Source organism: Nannobrachium achirus, assembly GCF_963921795.1.
Source record: "Nannobrachium achirus genome assembly, chromosome: 22".
NCBI classification, from domain to species: Eukaryota; Metazoa; Chordata; class Actinopteri; order Myctophiformes; family Myctophidae; genus Nannobrachium; species Nannobrachium achirus.
The window spans coordinates 30567725-30594951 of NC_137829.1; the positions used below are offsets into that span (position 1 = coordinate 30567725).

General features: G+C 42.3%; 1 protein-coding gene across 1 annotated transcript; it reads left to right on the top strand.

The window, feature by feature from the left end:
- The first annotated feature begins 2351 nt into the window (after positions 1–2351).
- LOC308308006 (actin-related protein 3-like) lies at positions 2352–27112 on the top strand. Its single transcript, XM_080753358.1, has 12 exons — positions 2352–2489; positions 9388–9443; positions 10835–10947; positions 17300–17410; positions 17743–17838; positions 19087–19194; positions 20419–20562; positions 21661–21834; positions 22709–22801; positions 23911–24036; positions 24726–24809; positions 25371–27112. Exons 1-12 carry the CDS (start codon positions 2446–2448, stop codon positions 25464–25466), a joined length of 1245 nt encoding a protein of 414 aa, XP_080609484.1. The 5' UTR covers positions 2352–2445; the 3' UTR covers positions 25467–27112.
- The last annotated feature ends 115 nt before the right edge of the window (positions 27113–27227 follow it).

Genomic DNA, 27227 nt, shown 5'->3' on the forward strand with positions numbered 1-27227 from the left:
ACACTTTCAGTTTCACTTTAATCTGCATTGGACTGAAAAAAGGATTTTCAAACTTATCAGAAATGGAAACCATGTTGCATTATTGGCACAACGCAAAAAAGTCACCACGAAGAGTGTACACCAGAAAGATCACACATCATACTGTATTCTGTTAATGTTACAATACTTTAAGCTATATGAAGTTATATTGTTCCAAGCCTCTGTCAAGACTTGACATGACCCACTTCCTCATAGCAAAGTTCAAGTTCTTTCAAAAAACTTTCTGTGTTCATTTTGCATATACTATGTAGACATTTTATCACAGTTTTTAGGTACTTACCAGGTAATGAATAAGTTGTGAATGGTCCAGTTCTTTCAGTTGGCTATATGTATAGCTCTTCTCTGCTTCAGTGCGCTGGCTGCAGGGTTATAATATGGAGAAGGGTGGAGTTATGACGGTGTGTGCAATGTGCAGCACTAGTAAATACTAGTTTTGGTTTCAACCATGCACACATACTGGAGTCAAAGGACAAATGTACCCTAGGGGTATTCTGGTATTCTGGTGGTCACATTATGACTCCACTAGTAAAAGTTGCCCAGTCACATTCTTTACTTAAGTTAAAGTATTGGAACCTATATTTATTGATTAAAAAAAAAAACTTTATTTCAAACGTTCCACAACATTGCTTTATTGTTTTCACAATGCATTTTCAGACTCTATAATCTCTGAAATCACCTAATGAATGCACTGCCAGTCTGCCACTGACTTTTGTCTGACTGGCTCACTGGCAAATTATAACTAACCCTAACTTCGCACTAACCGTTACCTAATGTATGTGGGATTATATTGGCATGTTGGATGAGCTGAGCAAATTATGCATGATTTAAAATATTAATGCCCCTATTATGGCCTCAGCATGGCCCAGGGTGCGTTTTGTGTCTGTATTGTTTTATTGTCAAGCATTAAAATATTTGTTGTAGGCACCTACATTTGGAGGAAAGGTTAAAGGTATAGGGTATTGTGATGTTTTTTGCCCCCAACCTTGGGGCAATGGGGCATGCATCCATCCATCCATCCATCTTCAACCGCTTATCCGGAATCGGGTCGGGGGGTTAACAGTTCCAACTGAGACCTCCAGATTTCCTTATCCTGAGCAACTTCCTCCATTATCAGGGAGTATACCGAGGCGTTCCCAAGCCAGTTTGGAGATATAATCCTTCCACCTGGTCTTTGGTCTGCCACGGGGTCTCCTCCCAGTGGGACGCTCATCGAGGACCTTCCTAGGAAGGCGCTCGGGGGGCATCCGTACTAGATGCCCGAACCACCTAAGCTGACTCCTTTCCAAGTGTCTCTCTCGGGTGACTGAACTTCTCACCCTATCTCTAAGGGAGATACCAGCCACCTGTCTGAGGAAACCCATTTCAGCCGCTTGCACCCGCGACCTTATACTTTTGGTCATGACCCACACATCATGACCATAGGTGAGAGTATAGGAACGAAGATTGCTCGGTAGACAGAGAGCTTTGCCTTCCGGCTCAACTCTTTTTTCTTCACCACAGTGCGATTTAGCGACTGCAAAACTGCTCCTGCTGCTCCGATTCTCCGGTTGATCTCCTTCTCCGTCAAATCAAAATCGTTAAAATCACTAAAACGATAGAAAGAAGTAAATGAGAACATTTTAACACTCATCTTTTCTTTTCTCTAATGACTATCTAAATATGATATGATATGATATCATATGATGATCCTTTAATATTTGCAAATGCATCAACTGCAACACAATCCCCCACCAGAGGGCACTGTTGTGTTAAATTTCAGTCTACTTTAGCCAGACTGCATTTACTGTCTTAGCATTATACTTTGTTTTACTGGACAAAACATTACAAGAAATAAGATTACAATTACAAATAACAGGACAAAATGCAGCTACAATATTTAATACTGTAAAAAAAAAATAAAGACAAAAAAAAAAAAAAAAAAACATTTTTTCATTTTCATTTTTTGAGCCACGAATTGTTTGAATGTATAGGCTACTGCCTGGCTTCAATCTCAGATATCATAATAATGAAATATTATTAAATGAATTATGATGATGTGCTCCAGCCCAGGCAGCTCAACTAAAGTGACAACGGAACAACGCGGAAGTGGAAGCTGTGTACGTGCGTGTGTGCGAGAGTGTCGCACGCACGCACGCACGCACGCACACACACACACACACACACACACACACACACACACACACGCACAAGGGCGCGCGCGTGTGCTGCGGGGTGTAGACGACACTTTAGCAAACAGACCGAGAGAGAGAGAGAGAGAGACCGACAGACAGACAGACAGAGAGAGAGAGAGAGAGAGAGAGAGAGAGAGAGAGAGAGAGAGAGAGAGAGAGAGAGAGAGAGTGTGTGTAGTGTCAGTATTTGTGAATAGGCATCGGATTCGCACCCCAGCCTTCCAGACAGACAGACATGGCAGGACGGCTCCCGGCGTGCGTGGTGGACTGCGGCACCGGGTCAGTGTTTAATATCCATGTTTGTAGCATATTTATAGCATATTTATAGCCTTATTATCAATGGGTGTGTGTGTGTGTGTGTGTGTGTGTGTGTGTGTGTGTGTGTTGGTTCATTTAGCCAGCTAGCATGCTAACGCCAGAGTGAGTCACATACATTCTGTCATGTTCCGCCCGTTCTTTCATATGAAACCACGACAGGTCAAAAGATGCTGTTTGTTGTTAAAACTAATGATGATAAAACCGAGAATAAATCTTCTAAATGAATGAAGGGTGCATGATGCGTTAGCAAGGCTGCGTGTGTCACAAGCTTATTCTGTGCATTGTCAATGTTTTCTTTTGATTTGATTGCTAATGAGAAACGAAACGGGTTGATCTGACGAATAATTAATTAGGTATTTCTCTTAAATCTCGTAGCCTAAATAAAAACACGTCTATATTATTTGCACTTCCATCCTTCCTGAGACACCCAACGCTATCCGTACAAAGTAAACCAGTTTGTTGTTTAAAGACAGCTTGTCACAGCCACGCGTGTCAAAGAAAATGCATTTTGTGAAGCTCATATTTGTCAGTAAAAGTGATATTTATGATTTTGGATTGTAATTCATAAATATATATTATTTTTTTCTCTGCACGGTGTTTTGTGAGCATGCGCAGAGCCACTTCCTACGTGTGTACACACTTCCTCATTCAGGCACTTCAGTCCATATATGGACTGGAGTGATCTGGCTGTCTGTTCATCACTTCTCTATTTGACACAATAGCAGCACTTATTCCACTGATTGCTTTTTACATTCATTGGATAACCAAGAAGAATTTCTTGGAGTTTTCAAATTTGCAGGATAAGATAATTGACCAAATCTATTAGTCCTAGTAGGGCACTTAAGCCCTATTTTGTCCTTCGTAATCAATAATTTGATTAGTTTGATTAAGTGTGGCACCCATAGAAGAAACTACAAAATACATTTGAAGAACACAGGGACATTTAAATCAGTCATAAAATGCTAACTGAATAAGATGTAGGCTATTGATTTAGTGTGAGTTTATCCAGAAGATATCTTGAATTTTAAGTGAATTCCTTGTGTTTCTCTCAGTCTAACAGAGAGGCTCTGTCTTTGCATATATTGGCAGGCGTGCTATGCTGGCTTTGCTCTGCATTGCTTGCATGTAGTGACTTGAACTCTTCACTCCTCTCTTAACGTTGCATTCCTCTCCATGCCTGCCTTCGGCTTGTTAAAAGAAATAGTCGGTAGCACATACAGTAACCACTGTACATTTTCATGTGCAGGACCCCCCACCCCCACATGTTGATATTTAGTTGATTAAAGATCGTCCTTAGCTGATGCGTAACATCAGTTAATCTTCTTGGGCTTTTACTTTTACGTTTTGAACAATTCTGAACATAGGAAACCTGTAGCACTGTATTGCATTGTGGTATTGGTAATCAGAGTACTGTGGAGTGCTGAGACAACTGTTATTGTTGGCCTAGATCAGGGGTCTTCAACGTTTCCAGGCCAAGGACCACTTAGCTGAGAGATGAAGCAGGGACCCTCTACATATTGTATAAATGTGTGATGGAGATTTTCATTGATTTCACAGATAGATATATATTGTTTGACAGCGCTGTCATCACTCTATGTTGGATTCATGTTTTTAGTTCACATGACCTTTCACTCTGTACTTGGTCTGCTCTTTTTTTACCTCTACACCAATCCTATTAGCTGAAAATAGCCGATCTACAAGCTCTCAACGCCTCACGGCTCACGCTGCTAAAGTTCTCCTCAGAATCGGGATGTGAGGGTTCAAGTTGTTAATTTAAAAGAATGATTCTATCACAAAGTTTTGTCGGCCCCCCTGTAGTAACTCTGAGGACCCCTTAGGGGTACCGGACCCCCTATTGAAGACCCCTTGCCTAGAAGGCAGAAGTTTGTGTGAGCCAGACAAGATGGTTTGAGGTCCACTTCCTCTCATCTCACCCTCTCAACTCACTACTATTATTGGAGCTGTGTGGAACACAAGCTACCCTATACGTGGCCGTGTGTGTAGGTATGTTTGTGGGTGGGTGGGTCTGCCATATTTTTATTGTCAGGACAACATTGTTATAGTGATCATTAGACTCAGAGCAATAACACACCTATCTCCCTGAATCCCTCCCCAGACAAAGTAGTATTGTAGTAATGAATGTAGAAGTATGTGCAGGATGTAATTTGATGCAAATTAGGTGACTTAATTTATTTTACCAAGTTTATAAACAATATTTGATTTTTAAAATAAAAGTCCTCTCTCACACTGCCAGTGTGCCAGTGATCACCCTCCCTGTGCCAATGTTGGCACCCGTGCCTAAGATTGCCTGCCCATGATATAAACCATCTCCTCCGTGGGCGTGGGTCTTAAACGCGTGTCATCAGTTGTATTTGTCACATCACTTGTTTACACTTACAGGTGTAAACTAAAGCAATGGGGGGGGGGGCGTGCTCCATCCTTATTTTGTGAGAAGATGGTGTATGTGAAAGCAGATGCATGATATTTAGAACATGGGCATCATTTGCAGGTGTACTGCACATCATAAACACATTGAGCTCTATTGTTGAATTGTCATTAGGGGCGTTTGGACATGTAGAGGAAGTGACATCATCAAGGAATATTGCGTATTAACATTTGTTCCATAAACACAATTGTGATGAGATGACACTTCAGTCGTGTGACTTTACTATAGCAGAGCCTGCATGTTGTGTGTGAGTCATGGTGCACTTGTTGGTCCAAACCTCCGTCAGACAGAATGTGCAACATCAGGATTATACAGTAGTTACATGAGGAAACATCATCAGGATTATACAGTAGTTGCATGAGGAAACGCTACATCTTAGCCAATAGGATACTCCTCACTTTATCTTTCCTGAGGGAACCTTCATATTTCATAACTGGCGGCTACAAACATGGTCCCAGCAGTACATAATCCACAAAGAGATCTTTTTTGCAAAGAAGATATTTGCACTTCCACTTAACTCAGATGCAGGTGCATTGGACAGTATTTCATAACCATTAAGCATTAATGAAGAAAAATGAATGAAGGACAATGGTACCTTTTTTCCAACTAGCAGCATGCACTCATTCTGCAGAGTGACTGTCGCCACTCTGCAGTTATCGATTGGATTTAACATTTGTTCTACTAGAGTAAGGATTTACTTTTCGGGGGAAAGTGGGCATAGCCTTTGGCGCAACTTGTAGAACATGACCTGTACTGTACCGACAGGCAAACTGCCTCTGAGACCCTAGTGTCTTTAGTGTTGTCAAAAACATCGATTTATCGAAAAGTATCGATTTTGAATATAGTATCGACTTTCAATATGACTTTTCCATAGTATTGATAATATTGATACTCAGTTTTTTTTTTACCTCTCTCGTTGGTTTACACCGTTACTTTAATGTGTAGCATTCCTACTTTGGCTTATTTCTAGTTATTTTAAGGCCTATTTGTACTTAGAATGTGAAAACATCAAAGGCAGGCCTTTAAAAAGCGCACTACCATCTACCTCAAGAAGTTCTGTATTTTTCTTTAAATGAAAATAAACATTTTTGCACTAAAATCGCCATGGTTGCGTGGTATCGAAAATGGTATAGAGTATCGAGCATTTTCTAAATATCATATCGAAGTTAGAAATCCAGTATCGTGACAACAAGCCTAAGTGTCTGTCAACCCATTGAATATGGTTTTGTGGTGTGAAAGGGGACATTTCTCCATTCTGAACCGTATAGCAGGGTAGACGGGACGCAGCTCCGGTGAGAGGCCTGAGCACTAAGCGGAGATGGAAATTAATATACCATTATGATGAAAGAAAAGCCAGCTGGGAAGTTGATTGAAGGCTACTGCTGAACCTCTGTTGATCTTATTAAACATGTCTGGGTAGCTGACTGTGTGTTGTGGCTGTACAGCAGTACTGTAGGTGTACTAGCAGGACGGTGGTTGACGGAGGCTTGTTGAGGCAGGTGAGATGTTCAGGCAGGCTGGGACTGTTCTGTGGAATGAAGCTCCTTGCTCTGTCTCACTCCACCATACAGCAGCGTTGGTCACCATCATGACATGTTAGGTCAGTGGTTCTCAACCTTTTCAGGCCGTGACCCCCCAAATAATCATATTTTCCCACCCTGAGACTGAGAGCACTAATAGTTGAGGCATTACATTTTGAATAACACGGTTTTATTGTGAAAATAGCAGATCATTGGTTGTGAGCATGTACCGGTAGATCGGCTATTTCCACAATTTCTGCCTCTAATAATATTTGATGACAATATGGCCAATGTTAATTTATTGTATGTATTAAAAGGGTCTTAAAAGTCCTTAAATTGTCACTTTAGAAAATAGAAATGTGCCGATACCCTCTATACGGTTTGTTTACTGTTGAGTGAGAAAACAATGTTTCACATTAAGTTAATCATCTGGGGACCCCCCAAAATAATTTGGGGTCCCAACCCACAGGTTGAGAACCACTGTGTTTGTTGATGATTATCATAAATGATCGCGATTGATTGTGTTTTTGGCTTTGTAGTGCACATCAGGACAAATAAAGATTACATTTCTGTTTGCCTTGGTAGTTGGTAATATGAAAACCAGTTTAAGACTCCCTAATCGGGAGATAAGCAACCGTCACGTCGCATACACAAACTTCAGCAGTCGTAGCCAGTCAGGAGGGCATATGGGAAATGGGACAGATCCATGTTGATGACATGACGTTAGAGATACTGTGTACCGCTTTGTGTGATTTCAGGGCAAAATCTGTAGGAGCAGTGTCCAAAAATGTATTTTGCAAGAATCAGCCTCATGGTGGCGCTAGAAGAGGGCTGTGTGAGTAGGGCAAAAGTGGGACGTGACAGACAGACAGACAGACAGACAGACAGACTGACAGCCGGTGGAGGTTTTGATAGTAACTGCGACCAGACGGTCGCAACAAATTTGCAGGGCACATGTGACAAATAACTTAAATATACAAAGAAATGAACGACAATGTACCTGTACCTGTAATCTAAAGAAATTATCTACTATGGTCAAAACAGTCAATACTGTGTATTTCATCATTTTAATTTTCTAAATATAAAAAAAAAATATATATATATATATATATATAGCTGAAATGGCCCATCTGCAAGTTGCTTGATTCAGTATTTAGATATTTGATGTCTCTCTTATATACGTCCAAGAAATTGTGAAAATAGCCAATCTACAAGCTTACTATTTTCATAATATCGTCTGTCGAGTGCCTGGGAACCTCATGTCCAAAACGGTCACTTTTCAGGATTCAAATTAAAAAATATCATCATTATATGATATATATGAATACATTTTTTGTTACTTTTGTGTGGTGCTGTAGTATGATCAAGTAGAGCATTCATTTACAATAAATAAATAAATACATTTCTGCCCTACAGAGCAACAATATTTCTTTGTATGTTTTGTGTCCCAGGGAGACTATCTGTTTTGGGTCTGTAGTAGTTAGGTAAAGTTGGCAGAGTTTTTGACCAATCTGGGAACTAAATGCTTAATGCAAATGTGTTCATAAAGGTGTCTACTATCACCTCTGAATTCTTTCCAACCCAACTCCCTTGGGAAACTAGCAGAGTGAGGTTGTCCTGTCACTCCCTGGGAGCAGGAAGCATGTCTGTCTGTGTCTGTCTGTCTGTCCACCAGCCTTACATCTGGCCCGCATGTGCCCAGCACACACACACACACACACACACACACACACACACACACACACACACACACACACACACACACACACACACACACACACACACACACACACACACACACACCTCAGGCTGGAAGAGGCAGTGGTGGAAAGTTACTACAGTAGGGTTAATTCACTTTATTACTAGATTTACATTTAGTTCATTAATAAAATTACTCTACTTACTTACTTTGTTCTTGTTGTAAGTAACAGAGTATTTCCACATTGTGCTATTGTTACTTTTAGTTGAGCAAAAGAAAATCTTCCCACCAATGGAAAACCTGCACGCACGCACGCACGCACGCACGCACGCACACGCACACACACACACAGAAGGGGCAGTAAACGCTTCCCTTTGATGATCACATGTTGAAGAGGTATGTCCCTCAGTGTCTATGGAAGTGGTTTAAAGGGGGGTTTCTGTGAAAAGGGGGGTGCATTGATATTTCCTCTTGGACATGTTGTAGAACAGTGGTTCTTAAAACCTTTTCAGGTCCAGGGTCCCTAAATTATTTGGCCACGGAAGCCCGTCTGAAGATTACAAAGATTTGAGTTATTCCAGCAGATCTACCAGCTCACTTTACACAAAGAGCTGATGTATACTGTAGCTTTAAAGTGGCCAAACTGTTTTGATTAACTGTTTTCGATTAACTGACCCCTTGGAACCCCCTCACTCACTACCCCACTCTGATAACCATATGCTCTACTGTCTGTCTCTCTGCTGTCCTACTGTCTGTCTCTCTGCTTTCCTACTGTCCGTCTCTCTGCTGTCCTACTGTCTGTCTCTCCTACACTGTCTGTGTTTCAGCTTTTCTACTGTCTGTCTCTCCTACACGGTCTGTCTCTCAGCTGTCCTACTGTCTGTCTCCTACACTGTCTCCCTCTCAGCTGTCCTACTGTCTGTCTCTCCTACACTGTCTCCCTCTCAGCTGTCCTACTGTCTGTCTCTCCTACACTGTCTCCCTGACTCCCTCTCAGCTTTCCAAATGGACTTTTTTTTAAGTGGAACATAAGCCATATTTTATACTTCGTTGTACAAAGGTGCGATGCAAACTTTGTGAAAATTGCAGAGCTACAAGCTGTGATCTATTGGCTGTTTTCCTTTTTGTAATGACATGCATGTGGTATTTCATGTGACAGACAGTGAGTGACAAGTCATTGGTTTTGTCTTTCAGATACACAAAGCTGGGATATGCAGGGAACACAGAGCCTCAGTTCATTGTACCATCATGTGAGTATACTTAATGGTCACAACGGAGTATACTGGTGCTCACACTGACACCAAGACACTAAGTCAGGAGGAGCGGGGTTCGAACCGGGAACCTATTCAAGATGGCCGCTCTACCTCTGAGCCACTGAATTCCTATCACAGTGTCCATTTTGACTGATGACAAGGAACACTTCCTCTTTATCTCTATCAGAAAGAGGAAGTTCATTAGGGTCAACAGATAAAGGCCGTATTCCCTTTTAACCACTTAGGGCTACTACACACGCTGCAAGATATTTGCTCTGATGCTGTTGGGACCTTAAATGGTGCTTGCAGACAAAGCCCCCGTTCTGATGCGGCTTCGCTGGCCACGCTTTTGCTCGCTGTGTGTGAAAGGCTCTGCGAGACCATCCGGCCGCGATTCAGTCGCTCGCCGATGCCTTCCTGAGCGTTTCTAGATATCTAGCAGGTTTGATATTTGGCTCTGTCGCCGACTGGACATCACACAGTATGAACGGGGTTGACTGGACATCGTACAGTACTACAGTATGAACGACCGCACCCCGAGAAGATCCGTGTTACAGCCAATGAGAGCACAGGACAACTGTGCTCACAGACAGAAAGTCTGTCTGTCTGTCTGTATCGATAGATGGATATCATCAACAGACCTTTATTCCGTGGGTAAATTCAGGTGTCATACATATCGGTAGCTATATTAATATTGCTGTTAAATAATGGTCTATAAAACCAACCGTGTCGGAATCAGCAGGCATGCTGACGTGCGGAGAGAGAGAGAGACGCAGAGAGACAGAGAATTATTTAATGATGAATATCATTACCGTCTTGTCTCGCAATTGTGCACACATCACGATCGTGAACCTTTCACGCTTTCGTGAACAGACGGATGTCGGTGATGCAATAATATAATATTATGTAGCCTAATAATGTAATATAGATTGGAATAAAAAACAATGTATCGGGTCTTGATCGCATCCCGTTCAAATCTTGCAGTGTATGATCCCTTGTCTGCGATCAGTCGTGTATTTTGAAAACCACGACAATATTATGACAGACGATTTCAAAAAGAGACTTGTGTAGTGTGAAATGCTTAACGATCCGATGACTCCCCGACGACTTTAAAAGTCGTACAGTGTGTCCTGCCATTAATCCATATATACTTTGTGGACCGGGGTTACAGGGTACCACAGGACTCTATACTTGGTCACCTCCTTCTTTCATTCTACACACCAAATGTCTTTGCTGAAAAGCTGTGTGGGGGTCATTTTAAAAGTATAGTAAAACATTGCCAATGTATTGTCTATATCAGTTAAAATTTAGGTTATTTCCCTATAGATCATTGATATCTCTTTCTCAGGTGCAGTTTGTAGTGACAGATCGGTGTTTGTTTTTCTAAGGTATCGCCATCAAAGAGTCGGCCAAGGTGGGTCACCGGACGATGAAGGGTGTGGATGACTTGGATTTCTTCATTGGAGACGAGGCGATCGACAAACCCTCGTACTCCACCAAGGTACCTGATCTCTCTCTCTCTCTCTCACACACACACACACACACACACACACACACACACACACACACACACACACACACAGTTAGCTAGTTTTTAACTCATTTAGTGCCTTTCCCGAGATATCTCACGAAATTCCCTTTGATGTTCGCAGTGCCAATCGCGAGATGTCTCGCGAAAAGTAATATATTACTGTAACGGCGGTTATCCTACCGGGTACATGCGCGGATGGTCCCGAGACGATCTCCCTCGCTGATTTATCATCATCACGGATCCACGAGCACAAAATAGTAATCCCATAACATTGAGGCAGACGGGGAATCTCATCTTTAATGTCCATTATCTCCAAACAACACTTTCAAAGCGAGGATGGCAATAGATGCTCGCTTATAAAACACATGTTGAAAAGCTCCGTTCCGCCATTACACAACACCACGTGGACGATGACCGCTTCCTGTGAATGACGCGATGACGTCAAACCGGAAGTGTTTAAGCTATGGACTTCTGGCCTTCAAAATAAGAGACTGGCCGTTTATGGAGCCAGCGAGAGGCACTCTGGACATTTTAATCCGTTAATTTCTGGGGCACAAAATGGGTTTTTAAAAAAGCGTGAAAAGTTGTACTTTTATATAACTATATATATATATATAAACTCTGCACAAAAAGAAAGGAAACTTGACTTCGGTCCATTATATTTCCCCTTTAATAATACCAATTTGTATTGTGTTTTATTTCATTTTTATCGTTGATTCGTCACATTTACAACAATGTACAGTTTGTAAACATCAGGCATTCATGGAATGAGCACCACAGCCAAGCGTGTGGGTAGCGCCAACCCAAAATTTGCCAACATTCGGTCCATTATATCTCCCCTTTAATTATGCCAAATGGTATTGTGTTTGATATCATTCTTACTGTTGATTTGTCACCTTTACAACAAGGATTGTATGGATCTGGCATTCGTGGAATGGGCAACACAGCCAAACATGTGGGTAGCGCCCCTGAAAATGGCCTGGCAGGCCTGCAATACTGTTCTTTTGGTGTTCACCTTTGTTGTTTGGTGATTGCACTCTCCCTCTCCCGCGCTGCGAGGCGTTGTGAGCTTGTAGATCGGTTATCTTTGGCAAAGAGGTTTTGTGTAGAGGGGGAAAAGAGCAGACCAAATATAGAGTGAAAGGTCAAGTTTATTAATTATTGACGGCTCAAGTGGTTAAATATCTGGAAACACAAATTTACATGAACCCAAAACACACTGATGATTGTGCTGTTAAACGATGAAACTATATGGTATCTATGTGTTGTGGGGGTCCCTGCTTCATCTCTCTCTCAACTAAGGGGTCCTTGGCCTGAAAACGTTCAAGACCCCTGAGTTAGATGTACTGGTCCTTGCCTGTTCGAACATATTGTATGTATGTGCTCCGAATTATGTGCAGTTGGGGTTATGGGATGTGTACAGCATATGTTTGAAGGGATTGAATCAATCAATCCATGGGGGGAGTAAACAATAGAAAAGTCTTTTTTGGGGGGAGGCTCTCAGATATTTGGGCCTTGCTCAGGAACTCCGATATTATCATTTTGAAACTTTTCAAAATTTGGAAAAATAGCTGCTCTGCAATGCCTTTGCGATGTGAGCTTGTAGATTGGCTATTTCCCCCTCTTTTTATTACTTGTTTTAATGACGTACAAAGTATCACTGAACTTCACGGCTTCTGGGAATTTTCATATGGAAGGTTCTGCCTTAAGAGATGCATAAGATCAGTGGTTCTCAACTTGTGGGTCGGGACCCCCAGGGGGGTCCCCAAATTATTTTGGGGGGTCCCCAGATGATTAACTTAATGTCCAATGTTGTAGAGAGTATCTGCACATTTCTAAAGTGATCATTTAAGGACCTTTTAATACCTCTAAAATGACAAATTAAACATTGGCCAAAATGTCAAATATTAGAGGCAGAAATTGTGAAAATAGCCGATCTACATGCTCACACGTTGTGAGCATGTAGATCTGCTATTTTCACAATAGAACCGTGTTATACAAAATGTAATGCCTCAACTCTTAGTGCTCATCAGGGTGGGGGGTCCCCAGTTAAAATATGATTATTTCGGGGGTTGCGGCCTGAAAAGGTTGAGAACCATTGCATAAGATGGTTGTTGCTGCAGTGAAGCACCTGCATGCAGGCAGGGATTCATGTTCCAGAAGTAATGATTTATTAAAAGGGTGAGTGAGCTGCAGAGCTGCAGGCTGCTAAAGATAACCATCAACTCCAGCCTAGACTCACTAGGAGCGGCTGTGGCTCAGGAGGTAGAGGTTGGCCAATGATCCGTGGGTCGGCGGTTCAAATCCCGGCTCCTCCTGTCCACGTGCCGAAGAGTTCTTGAGCAAGACTCTGAACCCCTAGTTGCTCCTGGTGAGCAGGTTGGTGCCTTGCATGGTTTCCTCCGCCATCGGTGTATGAATGTGTTTGTGAATGGGTGAATGTAATGAATGTGTGTGTGTGTGTGTGTGTGTGTGTGTGAATGGTAATGCACAATCTATGTAAAGCGCCTTGGATAAATGCACCATTTACTAGTCACACTCTAAAATCAAAATACTTCACTCAACAGAGACGAAGGACGATGTCCCAGCTTTTGTTATTAAAACTGCCTGGAAACATTTAATGAATTGCATTTTTATAGCGCTTTTCCAAGTGCTCAAAGCGCTTTACAATGGTTCATTCATTCATACATTGGGAGGTGAAGCGGCGAACAGTCGACGCCAGCGTCCTCACTTCCCACATTCACACACCAATGGTGGCAAGCTTGCACCAACCAACTCATTTAACACTTAAAAACATTTAACACTTAGAAACAGCCATGCAATACTTGTGGAATCATTTCAACGTCTACTCTGGTTTTGTGCTCACCAAAGAAAAAATCACTTTTTAGAAATGTGATATGCATTTGATCAGACTTGTCTGTGTGCGACAATAAGAAGTACTCTTCGTTCCAGCCAGTATTAACAGCCAATACACAAGTGCAAAAGACTCCGTGCAATGTTCTGTCTCAAACACTGTTGTTTACTGTCCATTCAATTCAATCCCTGCAACTCCAACTCTTGTTAATTAATGAGGAGGACAGCTCCAAACGCACCGAAATGAGCAATTTATGCCAGTAGTGAAAAGCAACTAAACACATGTCATGTACTTAGTTAGGGCCAATTCTCGCTATTTCAACATGTCATTAAGTTCCAAGTCAAGTTCAAGTTTTATTAGAAAACATCATAGCATGACAGTATGAATTTTGATGTGTCTTACAATTCAAATCAATAGGACAAGAAAAAAAAATCGTCAAATATCAAAATACAACAGTCATCAGGGTTAGGGTTTGGTTTTAGGGTTAGGTTTAGGCATAGTTTTACTGAGGTTTGGGTTAGGTTTAGGCATAGTGGTTAACATTCACCATGTTGGCATTCATCAGCGTCGAACAAATGGAACGTTGAACAAATGAAGAGTTCATTTGCAAAAACAGATAACTCCGTTTTTATAAATGTTCACAAATCCAGTTTTTTTATTGTGCACTCAAAGTAATATCAATCAAACTGAAGTTGGGTGGATTTGACTAAGTAAAAATTACTTAACAAAATAGATGTATCATAAAAAATGTAACTTTATTAGAAAATAGTTTATCTTTTAATTTAAACTTATTTTTTTGGCAAAAACAGATAACTCCAACAGTCGTTTTTTATCAAAAACAGATAACTCCACAATTGATGTTTCACCATTGAATTTTGCCATATCGAGGACGCAAAAAGGATTTCCAGAATTTTACAGGAGAGCAAAAACAAAGTTTTGACAACATACTTAAGTAGTCTGTACTTTTATAGGGGCCACATGTAGCCACCAGGGGGCACAATAGGGGACAACTCAGGGGCCCCTGGGGTGCTAAAGGTGCACCGTTGCTCCAATCTGCACCAAACTTGGCACAACCACTGTTCAGGGGTCTACCATGACAATAGTCACACCAGGGGCCACCTCACAGGCCACACCAGGGGCCCCAGTGTACCATATCAAGGGCCCCCGGGGGCCCAGGGTGCCAAAGTCACACCATTGCTCCAATCTGCATCAAACTTAGCATGAACACTGTTTAAGGGTCTGCCATGACAATAGTCACACAAAGGGCTAAACCAGGGGCCCCAGTGTACCATATCAGGGGCCCCCGGGGGCCCTGGGGTGCCAAAGGCGCACTGCTGCTCTGATCTGCACCAAATATGGCACAAACACTGTCCATGGGTCTACCATGACAATAGTCACACCAGGGGCCACCTCACAGGCCTCATCAGGGGCCCCTGTATATCAGGGGCCACTGGGAGCCACACGCCACATGGGGCCACATGGTAGACCCCTGAACATTGTTTGAGAAAATCTTGGTGCATAATGGGGCAACAGTGCGTCTATGGCACCCAGAGGCCCATGGGGGCCACACATGGCCCCTGAGAGCCACACATGGCCCCTGGTGTGACTTTCCTCATGGCAGACCCCTGGACAGTGTTTGAGACACTTTTGGTGCATAATGGGGCAACAGTGTGCATAATGGGGCAACAGTGTGCATAATGGGGCAACAGTGCGCCTATGGCACCCAGAGGCCCCTGGGGGCCACACATGGCCCCTGGGAGCCACACATGGCCCCTGGTGTGACTTTCCTCATGGCAGACCCCTGAACAGTGTTTGAGACACATTTGGTGCATAATGGGGCAACAGTGCACATAATGGGGCAACAGTGCGCCTATGGCACCCAGAGGCCCCTGGGGGCCACACATGGCCCCTGGGAGCCACACATGGTCCCTGGTGTGACTATCTTCATGGCAGACCCCTGGAACAGTGTTTGAGACAAGTTTGGTGCATAATGAGGCAACAGTGTGCCTATGGCACCCAGAGGCCCCTGGGGGCCACACATGGCCCCTGGGAGCCACACATGGCCCCTGGTGTGACTATCCTCATGGCAGACCCCTGAACAGTGTTTGAGACACTTTTGGTGCATAATGGTGGCAACAGTGTGCATAATGGGGCAACAGTGCGCCTATGGCACCCAGAGGCCCCTGGGGGCCACACATGCCCCCTCGGAGCCACACATGGCCCCTGGTGTGACTATCTTCATGACAGACCCCTGGAACAGTCTTTGAGAGAAGTTTGGTGCAAAACGGGGCAACAGTGCGCCTGTGGCACCCAGAGGCACCTGGGGGCCACACATGGCCCCTGGGGGCCACACATGGCCCCTGGTTTGACTACCCTCATGGCAGACCCCTGAACAATGTTTGAGACAAGTTTGATGCATAATGGGGCACCATCTTGGATCACATGGTCTAAACACGCTGCCCAATGGATTTATCTGTTTCTGCAAACAAAGAGCTATGTCACTTGTCTGTTTTTGCTACAAAACCTGATCTTTGAGGGCGTTTAGAATGGGATATATCTGCCTTAACAACAAAATTGATTTTATATTCTAATAAAACTCTAACTTAACTGTTATTTACAATAGTCATCTCATTTTTTTCCAAAATGGCTTTTATCTGTTTTTGCAAATGAACTCTTCAAATGTTATGTTGAAATATCGGCATGCTCCCCTTGGGAATGCACAATCCAACAAATACAGAAACCATTATGAAGTCCTACATCAGTATTTATGAAGCCCACATGTGAATGAATGAATGAATAAAAAAAATCAAATTTATTTTTGGGTAATTTATTTGATCTTATTATGCTAAAGAAAACGATAAGTGCATAGGGTGGATTTTTCTCGCCGCCTGTTTTAAAGAGTATATTTTAAGATTCTGGGGGGGGTCTTTTTTTCCTAAGTGTAAGTAAGTGAATGGGTAGGTGTAAGAAATCATTAAATATGAACCCCTTGGGATGATATTTCAGTCTGTTACCTTGCAGAATCTTAAAATATACCCTTTAAGGATTAAGAAAGAAATCCTAGACTATATATGTCACCTCAAGACCTCAGGAGGGACCCACCCAATACCTTCCCAGAGAAGCCTCTTGTTGGGAAAAACAAATAGAGCAGGAGAGGGGAGTTTAGCCTTGGTCAGGAGGAGGAGATGGGCAGTGATTTGGCCACCACTGCCGACCCGGCCATCAGGAGGGTGTTGTGGTTTGCGGGTCGAAACACCTTATGATCGATGGTTACCACCTGAAGACATCAACTTTTCCTGGCCAAGGCTACATTCACCAAACCCAAACGTGAATGGAGGAGAAGCATCGTTAGATGTAATTATAATCATAATTATAATGTTGTCATTTCTAGGTAAGTGAAATCCCCCTCTAGCCACTGCTAACATGTGCTGTTCTGAATGACTAATTGTGTCCTCTTGCACCCTCTAGTGGCCGATCCGTCATGGCATTGTGGAGGACTGGGACCTGATGGAGAGATTCATGGAGCAGGTCATCTTCAAATACCTGAGGGCCGAGCCGGAGGACCACTACTTCCTACTGGTAGGAGGTTGTGTGTGTTGTGTTCATTAATGAAACTTGTTGTGTTCATTAATGAAACTTGTTGTGTTCATTAATGAAACTTGTTCTGTTCATTAATGAAACTAGACAAACAATTAATATTTGGCTGCCCATTTCATCTGTATATGGACACTTGTTTTACATCCAAACTATCAGCATAATTTGTTTTGATTAATGGTATTATTGGTCATTGTCAGCGATTTATATGAATTTGTCAGATCTGCCCTGTGCAATGCGACTTTACAGGCCAAACTAAAATGGAATTTTGTTCCAATGTTTAATGCCAAAAACGCATTGTTTTGTGTGTGTTACAGACGGAGCCGCCACTCAACACTCCAGAGAACAGAGAGTACACAGCAGAGATCATGTTCGAGTCCTTCAATGTACCAGGACTCTATATCGCAGTGCAGGTGAACACAGTTTAATGTAACCAGACTCTATATCGCAGTGCAGGTGACCACTGTTTAATGTAACCAGACTCTATATCGCAGTGCAGGTGACCACTGTTTAATGTAACCAGACTCTATATCGCAGTGCAGGTGACCACTGTTTAATGTAACCAGACTCTATATCGCAGTGCAGGTGACCACAGTTTAATGTAACCAGACTCTATATCGCAGTGCAGGTGACCACAGTTTAATGTAACCAGACTCTATATCGCAGTGCAGGTGACCACTGTTTAATGTAACCAGACTCTATATCGCAGTGCAGGTGACCACTGTTTAATGTAACCAGACTCTATATCGCAGTGCAGGTGACCACAGTTGAATGTAACCAGACTCTATATCGCAGTGCAGGTGACCACTGTTTAATGTAACCAGACTCTATACAGTATCGCAGTGCAGGTGACCACCGTTTAATGTAACCAGACTCTATATCGCAGTGCAGGTGACCACAGTTGAATGTAACCAGACTCTATATCGCAGTGCAGGTGACCACTGTTTAATGTAACCAGACTCTATATCGCAGTGCAGGTGACCACCGTTTAATGTAACCAGACTCTATATCGCAGTGCAGGTGACCACTGTTTAATGCCTTTATGACTTGAGTAGAAGGCAGGTGTCATTAATTGCACATTAAGCACAATGACACACAGGTTCTTGGTGAGATATCTTGCTTTGTTGATTAGAAACTGATATTCCGAAAATGGTCTCCTCGTTGACTTGACATTACACACTGAAACCCCCTCCGTTACTCTTTTTGCACATGAATTAATGCTGTGCCAGGTTTTTGTTGTGTAGAATCATATTAATTAAAGCCATACTAGGTTTTTTGTAGAATCAGCTTCAGACCCAGGCTGGATCTGTTGATCCGGATCTTCAGACAATAAAATCAACAGGGTTTTCTTTTTGTTAAGTGCTATAACAGGTTTTGTGATGTTCTATAATCTATATTGTCCAAATCTGTTTTGTTTGCATTTGAAAAGCCCTTTGACTTTGAGAGCTGTTTCTGTGTACAGTTTAACTCTATTATTATTTTTGGATGATTCATTTCTAATCAATAGAGCAGCGGAGCGATTTATCTCACCAGTTGGACTAGTTACATCATGACATCATGACTATGTAACTACACAATGCAAACTTCTAACAAAGTGTCACTGTGCTTTTACTACGCAGCAAAGTATCATTACGTGTGTGTGTGTGTGTGTGTGTGTGTAGGCTGTGCTGGCCCTAGCAGCGTCCTGGACGTCCAGACAGGTCGGTGAGAGGACGCTGACGGGAACCGTCATCGACTCTGGAGACGGAGTCACTCATGTCATCCCTGTGGTGAGTCTCTGTCTGTGTGTCTGTCTGAGACTGACTGTCTGTGTGTCTAGTCTCTGTCTGTGACTGTCTGTCTGTGTGTCTAATACACTGGTTCTCAACCTGTGGGTCGGGACCCCCAGGGGGGGTCGGCCCAAATTATTTGGGGGGGTCCCCAGATGATTAACTTAATGTGCAACATTGTTTTCTCACTCAACAGTAAACAGACCAACATAAAATTTAAGTGTATAGAGGGTGTCTGCACATTTCTAAAGTGACAATTTAAGTACTTTGTAATACCTCTAAAATGACAAAGTAAATATTGGCAAAATTGTCTAATATGCCTATTAGAGGCAGAAATTGTGAAAATAGACAATCTACAGGCTCACAACACCTATTTTCACAAAAGAACCGTGTTATACAAAATGTAATGCCTCGACTCTTAGTGCTCGTCAGGGTGGGGGGTCCCCAGTTAAAATATGATTTTTGGGGGCCGTGACCGGCCTGAAAAGGTTGAGAACCTCTGGTCTAATAGACTGATTGTCTGACTGACTGACACTCTGAGAATAATTCTGGTCTGATGAGGGTGTCATTATGGTGGTGCTACCTACAGTACTGTACATTGAACTTTGAATTAAAGGTGGTGTAAGGCAGTGTTTCTCAAACCTTTACATTTCATGGTCTCCCCTTAACTCTGAGAGTGTATTTGGTTGCATTTGTACACTGTCAGAGTTACAGACTTGTATGGGTCAATTTAGACCACCATAAAGGAACCCACAGAGTCCCTGGAATCCACTTTGAGAACCAACGGTTTAAGCAATGTATTTTTGTCGCTTGATTCCTGGTGGTTTTCCTGTCTCTCTGCAATGTCCTGAAAAACACTGACTCCTGGTATTAAAAACACTGACTCCTGGTATTTCCAGCTGACGTTGGTTGGTGTGAGAGGAGAGGAGAGGAGAGGGGAAACATGAGTCAGCGTTCCTCCGGCCTGCTGACTCGTTCACAACACCAGCTGAATGAACACACAGCGCGCCGAAATGGAAACTGTTACATGTTCATCTGACCGTTGCTTTATGTGCTGTGACATCAACATCCTTCTGCTTTTTTGAATTAACCTTTATTTAGGTGCTATGACATCAACATCCTTCTGCTTTTAACCAGTTACAAAATGCACCAAACGTCCCTTTTTCCAAGTATATCCATTAATTTCTCTCTATTGCTCTCTCCCTCTCCCTCTCTCTCCCCCAGGCGGAGGGTTATGTCATTGGTAGCTGCATTAAACACATTCCCATCGCAGGTCGTGACATCACCTACTTCACGCAGCAGCTGTTGAGGGAGCGCGAGGTTGGCATCCCTCCAGAACAGTCTCTGGAAACGGCCAAGGCCGTCAAGGTAGGCCATCTCCCGACTACATTTCCCATCAGCCACCTTGGACCACGATCAATGAGAAACTGCAGTTGCGCAGTCCTGATGTCAGCCACATGATTTTTCGTTGACCACTTGAACCCCAACATCTATCTATACTCTGTACTCAGGTCCAGTTTAAAGGCCCTTTTCCACCGGCAGCGATAACGATGACGATAGCCATACAATATCACAGCGATAATTATGCCTTCACATTGATGTCCGATAAAGTTATCGGACATCAATGTGAAGAGGCGCCAATTAACAGCCGCTCGCGCAGAGCGCACCTCAAGCAGTTTGTCAGAGACCCAGTTCCATATCACTGTGATCTTAACCACATCGTTGTTGATCCTAACAATGTAGTTGTCGGCTATCGTTGTCTGTATCGGTGTTGGGTGGATGCTGCCGATCCACTTCAATTGAAAACCCACTTTTTTAAATCGTTATCGTCATCATTATCGCTGCCAGTGGAAAAGGGCCTTTAGGCTGAGAGTTAAGAGTGTTCAAGTGGTTAATAGGTATAGAATGATTTTTCAGAGCGGCAACCATAACGGCGGTGTCGGATGGCGCGCGCACGCGTGCGTGTGTGTGTGGCTGTGCACCGACACGGCAGCTACATGGCAGCGCTCTAGAAAAAGGTCCATACTGTACATGGAAGTGTTACATTTCTGGCCATTTTAACACATTGGAGTTGGTACTCCCCTTTGCAAATCAAGGTGTGGGTATTGTTTTTACTTGTGGCTAATCACTGGCCATGTTATCAATATAATATAATAAAATATATAATATAAATATATAATATAATCACTGGCCATGTTATCCATCTAATATAATCTGATTCTGAATTGTATTTTACAGATATCGTCTCTCTTAGGTGTATATTTGTCATATGTCCAAAACTTTTCATGATACAAAAGCATCAAAAGTAGCGGATCGACAAGCTTGTAGATCTACTACTTTTGATGCTTTTGAAAAGTACTTTTAATGCTTTTGTGTGATGCTGTCCTTTTGTCACAATAATTGTGATATGAAATGTTCATATCGTCCCATCCCTAGTGTGTAACGTAAAGGCTTGTGCTTCCTCAGGAGCGCTACAGCTATGTGTGTCCAGACCTGGTCAAAGAGTTCAACAAGTACGACACGGACGGCTCCAAGTGGATCAAGCAGTACACCGGCATCAACTCCATCAGCAAGAAGGAGTTCACCATCGACGTGGGCTACGAGCGCTTCCTGGGGCCTGAGATCTTCTTCCACCCCGAGGTAAGAAACATGTCATGTTTCATGTTGGTTTTTATGGTTGTTTTTCAAGTTACTTAACAGTACAACCACCTACAGTACAAGGTAACAAAAACTAAAAGAAAAAGGAGTAACCGACCATTTAGACCAGTGGTCCTCAAATTGGGGTCCAGGGACTCTCTGGGTTCCTTTTGAGAGGTCTAAATTGACCCTTACAAGTATGTAACTCTGACAGTATACGAATGAAACCGTTTCATTTGTATACTGTCAGAGTTAAGGGGAGACCTTGACGTCTCAACGATACTTATCACCATATGGCCCACCCCTACTTTATATCATTGGTTCCCAAACTTGTTTTGGACACGACGAGTAATTATCACTACTTTTAACATTCACAAATGTTAAAGGAGTAGTTCACCCCCAAAATGACTTTTTCTATTGATTACCCACACCATGGAGACTTGAGTTCAATAATATTTTTTTGTATTTATCGTATTCCTAAGACAAAAATGTGATTATAGTAAATTTACCTCCATTGATTCCAGATGGAGACCCAAATGCATTTGGGTCCTGATCTGGAATCAATGGGGGTAAATTTACTGTAATGTAATTTTTGTCTTAGGAAAGTAACACAAAACAAAAAAATATTATTGAACTCAAGTCTCCCTGGCGTGAGTAAACGATAGAAAAAAACGTTTTTTTTAAATACTACAAAGACAGAGGTCCCGCACACACGATGTTTCAGTCAATACCAAGCTTATTATATCGTTTTCTTTTTTATTTTATTTGTTTTTATTTTCATTTCGGATAACTGTTTTTTATTTTATTTCTAGTTTTAGTTATTTTGTTAGTTTTACAATTACAATATATTTTTCTTTCTGTGTTTGTGTGGTGCCAGTTTGCCAACCCTGACTTCACCCAGCCCATCTCTGAGGTGGTGGACGAGGTGATCCAGAACTGTCCCATCGACACCAGACGTCCTCTGTACAAGGTCAGCCTTCAACCCCTTTAGGCCTGAACGCAAATCTGTGTCGCTTCAGATTTGAACCACTTTAAACACTATTTTATGCTTTAACTGTTAAAAAAATAGCAGATATACAAGCTCACAGCGCGGCACCGAGTGCCACGCTGCAAGCTTATTATCACAACCTGTTTATTTGACAGGTATGTTCTCATGCAAGGCTTATGTTTTATCATGAATATGGCAGTGTTCTTTGGCAGTGCACTAGCACCACCTACTGGTTGGTTTGGGCACCTGTTCAGCAGGCAGGGATTCCTCTGCATGGTTTTTTAATTGATTGATTGATTATGTATGATTGAATGCTTTATTAGCCAAAAATACAAAACACTATATGTACAAAGGAGAAAAGGGAACAACAGCTGAGGGGGGGGGGGGGGGGTCCCAGTTAAAATATGATTATTTTGGGGGTCCCCAGTTAACTCATCTAGTGCCATTCGCGAGATGTCTCGCGAAATGTACTCGAGTATCTGTAGTGCCATTCACGGGATATCTCGGGAAAAGTAATAGATTACTGTAACGGCGAGTACATTACCGAGAAGAATGGCCGCCGGTCCGGAGACGAAATCCGTCGCTGATTTCGCATCATCACGGCTCCACGAGCACAAAATAGTCCCATCCATAACATTGAGGTGGACGGGGGATCTCATCTTTAATGTCCATTATCTCAAAACTACACTTTAGAAGCTAGGATGGAGGCAGATGCTCGCTTATGTTACACAGTTATAAAAGCTCCCGGTCGGCCATTACACAACTCCACGTGGACACGGATCGGTTCCGGCACACGATCCGATGACGTCAGACCGGAAGTGATTGCGCGGTGGACTTCTGGCCTTCAAAATAAGACAACGCAAGTGAATGGGACCTGAAGGAGGCACTTTGGACATTATAATCCGTTAATGTCTGGGGCTCTGAATGAGTTAAAATATGATCATTTTTTATTTTGGGGGTCCCAGCAGTTAAAAAATGATTATTTTGGGGGTCCCAGCAGTTCAAATATGATTATTTTGTGGGGTCTCGCCCCTGAAAAGGTTGAGAACCACTGTTCCATAGAACATTGCCCTGTGTGTCTTGCTCTCTAGAACGTGGTTCTGTCTGGAGGCTCCACCATGTTCAGGGACTTCGGCCGGCGTCTGGGCAGAGACCTGAAGAGATCGGTGGACGCCAGGCTGAAACTGAGTGAGGAGCTGAGCGGAGGCAAGCTGAAGGCAAGAGAACTGGACTTTTATACACATTTTTACACATGTATACACTTTTATACACTACACAACAGGCACGTGCACACATAGACATCAAAGGGGGCTTGAGCCCCTGCCCTTTTACCCTTCTGTAAAGAGTGCCCTCTCCAGACCATGAATGCAGTTTTCACAATGGTGAAAGAAATGCAAATGCCTTCTTTCCATGCCATACCTGATGGCAGCATTCAAGAGAAAAGCCTTGTCCAAACTCTCCTGAACTTGAATGCGGCATCTTATGTTGAAACAATTACCCTCTCTGTGTAGAAATCCATGCCGTTACGCCACATCACTTCACTTGATTATGCTTAGTTTAGTGTGGTATCAAGAAACGAAAATAGCAGATCTCCAAGCTCACAACGCGTCTCAGAGCTTGGAGGTCTGCTATTTTCGATATTTTCACACAAAGGCCCTTTTAGAAATGTCAGCCCCTGCCTCTCTATATTTATGCACTACAACCACAAGTAAATGGTGAATTTACACTTTTTATCCAAAGCGCTTTACATGGATTGTGCATTCCATTCACCCATTCACACTCTTCGACACGAACTCTGGGGGAGCCCGGGATCGAACCAGGGACCTTGCGGTTCCCATTCATGGGTGTGGTATTTCAAACATTGAGTGTGTTAATAATTGCGTGTGTGTGTTTTTCCTCCCCTCAGCCCAAACCCATTGATGTCCAAGTTATAACCCACCACATGCAAAGATATGCTGTATGGTTTGGAGGCTCCATGTTGGCATCAACTGTACGTATCTGTATTTAACATACCATAAATATAGTAGAGTATTGACTGTGCTTGTAACTAGATAAGTCTGTAACTTTTGAAATAACTCATTTACATAATTCCTTATAACCTACAGTAGTGGTTCTCAACCTGTGGGATGGGACCCCCAAGGGGGTCCCCAGATGATTAACTTAATGTGAAACAATGTTTTCTCTCTCAAAAGTAAACAAACCAACATAAAGTTAAGTGTATAGAGGGTATCTGCACATTCCTAAAGTGACAATTTAAACATTGTCCAAATCGTCAAATATTAGAGGCAGAAATTGTGAAAATAGCCAATCTACATGCTCATAACGCCTCGCAACGCAAGGTGTTGTGAGCATGTAGATCTGCTATTTTCACAATAGAACCGTGTTATACAAAATGTAATGCCTCAACTCTTAGTGCTCGTAGGGTGGAGGGGTCCCCAGTTAAAATATGTTTTTTTTTGGGTGGTCGCAGCCTGAAAAGGTTGAGAACCACTGACTTACGGTATACTGTATACTTTGCAAATAATACTGTATGCCTTCTGTGTGCCCACAGCCTGAGTTCTACCAGGTGTGCCACACCAAGAAAGACTACGAGGAGATGGGACCGAGCATCTGCCGCCACAACCCCGTGTTTGGAGTGATGTCTTAACTCCACAGGGAGCGCTTGGTTTGGTTTGGGCTGGGCTGGGCTGGGCTGGGTGGGGGATACAGGACAGGCAGGAACCATTGGTGGGTGTGTTTGTGATTTGCTCCGATATTTGCAGTGTAAAACTCTCAGTGTTTATTCATCCATTTGTAACTCTGAGAGCATACAAATGCAACCAAATGAACGCTGAGGGTTTGACAGTGTAAGAAAGGAAAAAGAGATGCGTAGGTTGATGGTAGACCAAACACACACCGGCTGGACATTTATTGTGAACTTTTGTTTCTTCTTTTTGTCTTTTTTTTTTATTATTATTTTAGTTTTGCTTTCTAAAATGAGGGGGAAAAACATGGTTTGTAAACCAAATAACATTCGTGGATCTGCGGCGGAATGAGCAGAATTTGAACATGATGTTGATTCTAAGGTTGGTGGTGGAAACTCATGATGGTAAACAGTAATATTGATGATAATAATAATAATTAATAACAGGACATCTGAACTGAACTTATTATTTATGTTAATAGGAGCAGAGTCCAGGTGCTATCTGATGACTCTTGAGATCATGTGATCGACTTTAGAACATATTATTTTGTCTGCATTCTTTGTTTTGTTTTTGTTTCCCTGCTTCCAGTGCATTTCCCTGTATCATGCCAAGAACATGTTTATATTTCATACAATGTTTTTTATATGTAAAACGTAGGGTAATCAGGGGCAAACAATAAAAATTGGATTGCATACAGTTATCAGGGAGCGACTGTTTGAACCCTCAAGGCAGCGTTGATTACGCAGAATTTACTTAAATATGAGACGCTTCTCCTCTTTAACGGTTCCTTTTGTGTTGTCCAGACCTTTCTCACACATGCCTGATGGGTCATTTCACTTTAAAACACGTCTGGGGTCATTTTAACATCTACACCCCAGGCAGTTAATATCAGATATGCCCCTCTCCTATATACTGTAAATCCATTGAACTTCAAACTTCACATTTTTACCATGTTGGACTCACTAATTTGTTTTGAAAATGTAAACACATTTAAATTCAAATGTTTTGAAGGTGTAGTTGAAAACGAACAACAACAAAAAAAGGTTCACATTAGTAGAAGGACAAAATCATTCACCAGAAGAGTTTGAAGTTGAATGGATTTCTATGGAAGGGAGGGGTGTCTGATGAAATGTATATCAAATTCAAATATCTACAAATTGAATCAAGCTACCTAATTGTCAGGGGTGAACACAAAGCCTGGGTAGGTGTTTTAAAATGTAACCACTTAAATTCTTTCGTTTTTCTTGAATTACAACTGTGGTCGGACCGCTTTTTTCCGTCTATGCCAAATCTGTTATCCAAAAATAGCTGATCTACAAGCTTTGAGCTTTTAGATCTGCTATTTTTAGCAAATCTTTCCCCCAGAATAGGCATTCTGGGATTTCAAGTGGTTAAAGCGAAATGCGCCTTTAACTTCTGAAGGCCACCCAATGAGAGACAGAGAGAGAGGCGACTAAATGAGATTATACAAGACAGACATTTAAATTCACAAGGACTGTGGAACCAGTATTGTTTGACTATAAAGTTTTTTTTATTGTTAAATACCAAATGATTCCATAAGGATGTGGTTTGTTGCAACATTCCAATAAAGGCTCCATTTTGTTTGTAAGTAGGTCTGTCTTTAACTGTTGATGGTCCTTTGTCATGAATACACGATCTTCTCCTGTTTTCAAAGGTATACAGTTAAAAAATGTACAGTATAGTTCTGTTAAGTATGACATCAT

What these genes read in the sequence shown, in the direction of transcription:
- LOC308308006 (XM_080753358.1), top strand. Translation starts at nt 2,446, where the DNA reads ATGGCAGGACGGCTCCCGGCGTGCGTGGTGGACTGCGGCACCGG. An exon ending in AACCCTCGTACTCCACCAAG is followed by an intron (nt 10,948 to 17,299) that starts GTACCTGATCTC and finishes TGCACCCTCTAG; the next exon opens with TGGCCGATCCGTCATGGCAT. An exon ending in AGATCTTCTTCCACCCCGAG is followed by an intron (nt 21,835 to 22,708) that starts GTAAGAAACATG and finishes GTGTGGTGCCAG; the next exon opens with TTTGCCAACCCTGACTTCAC.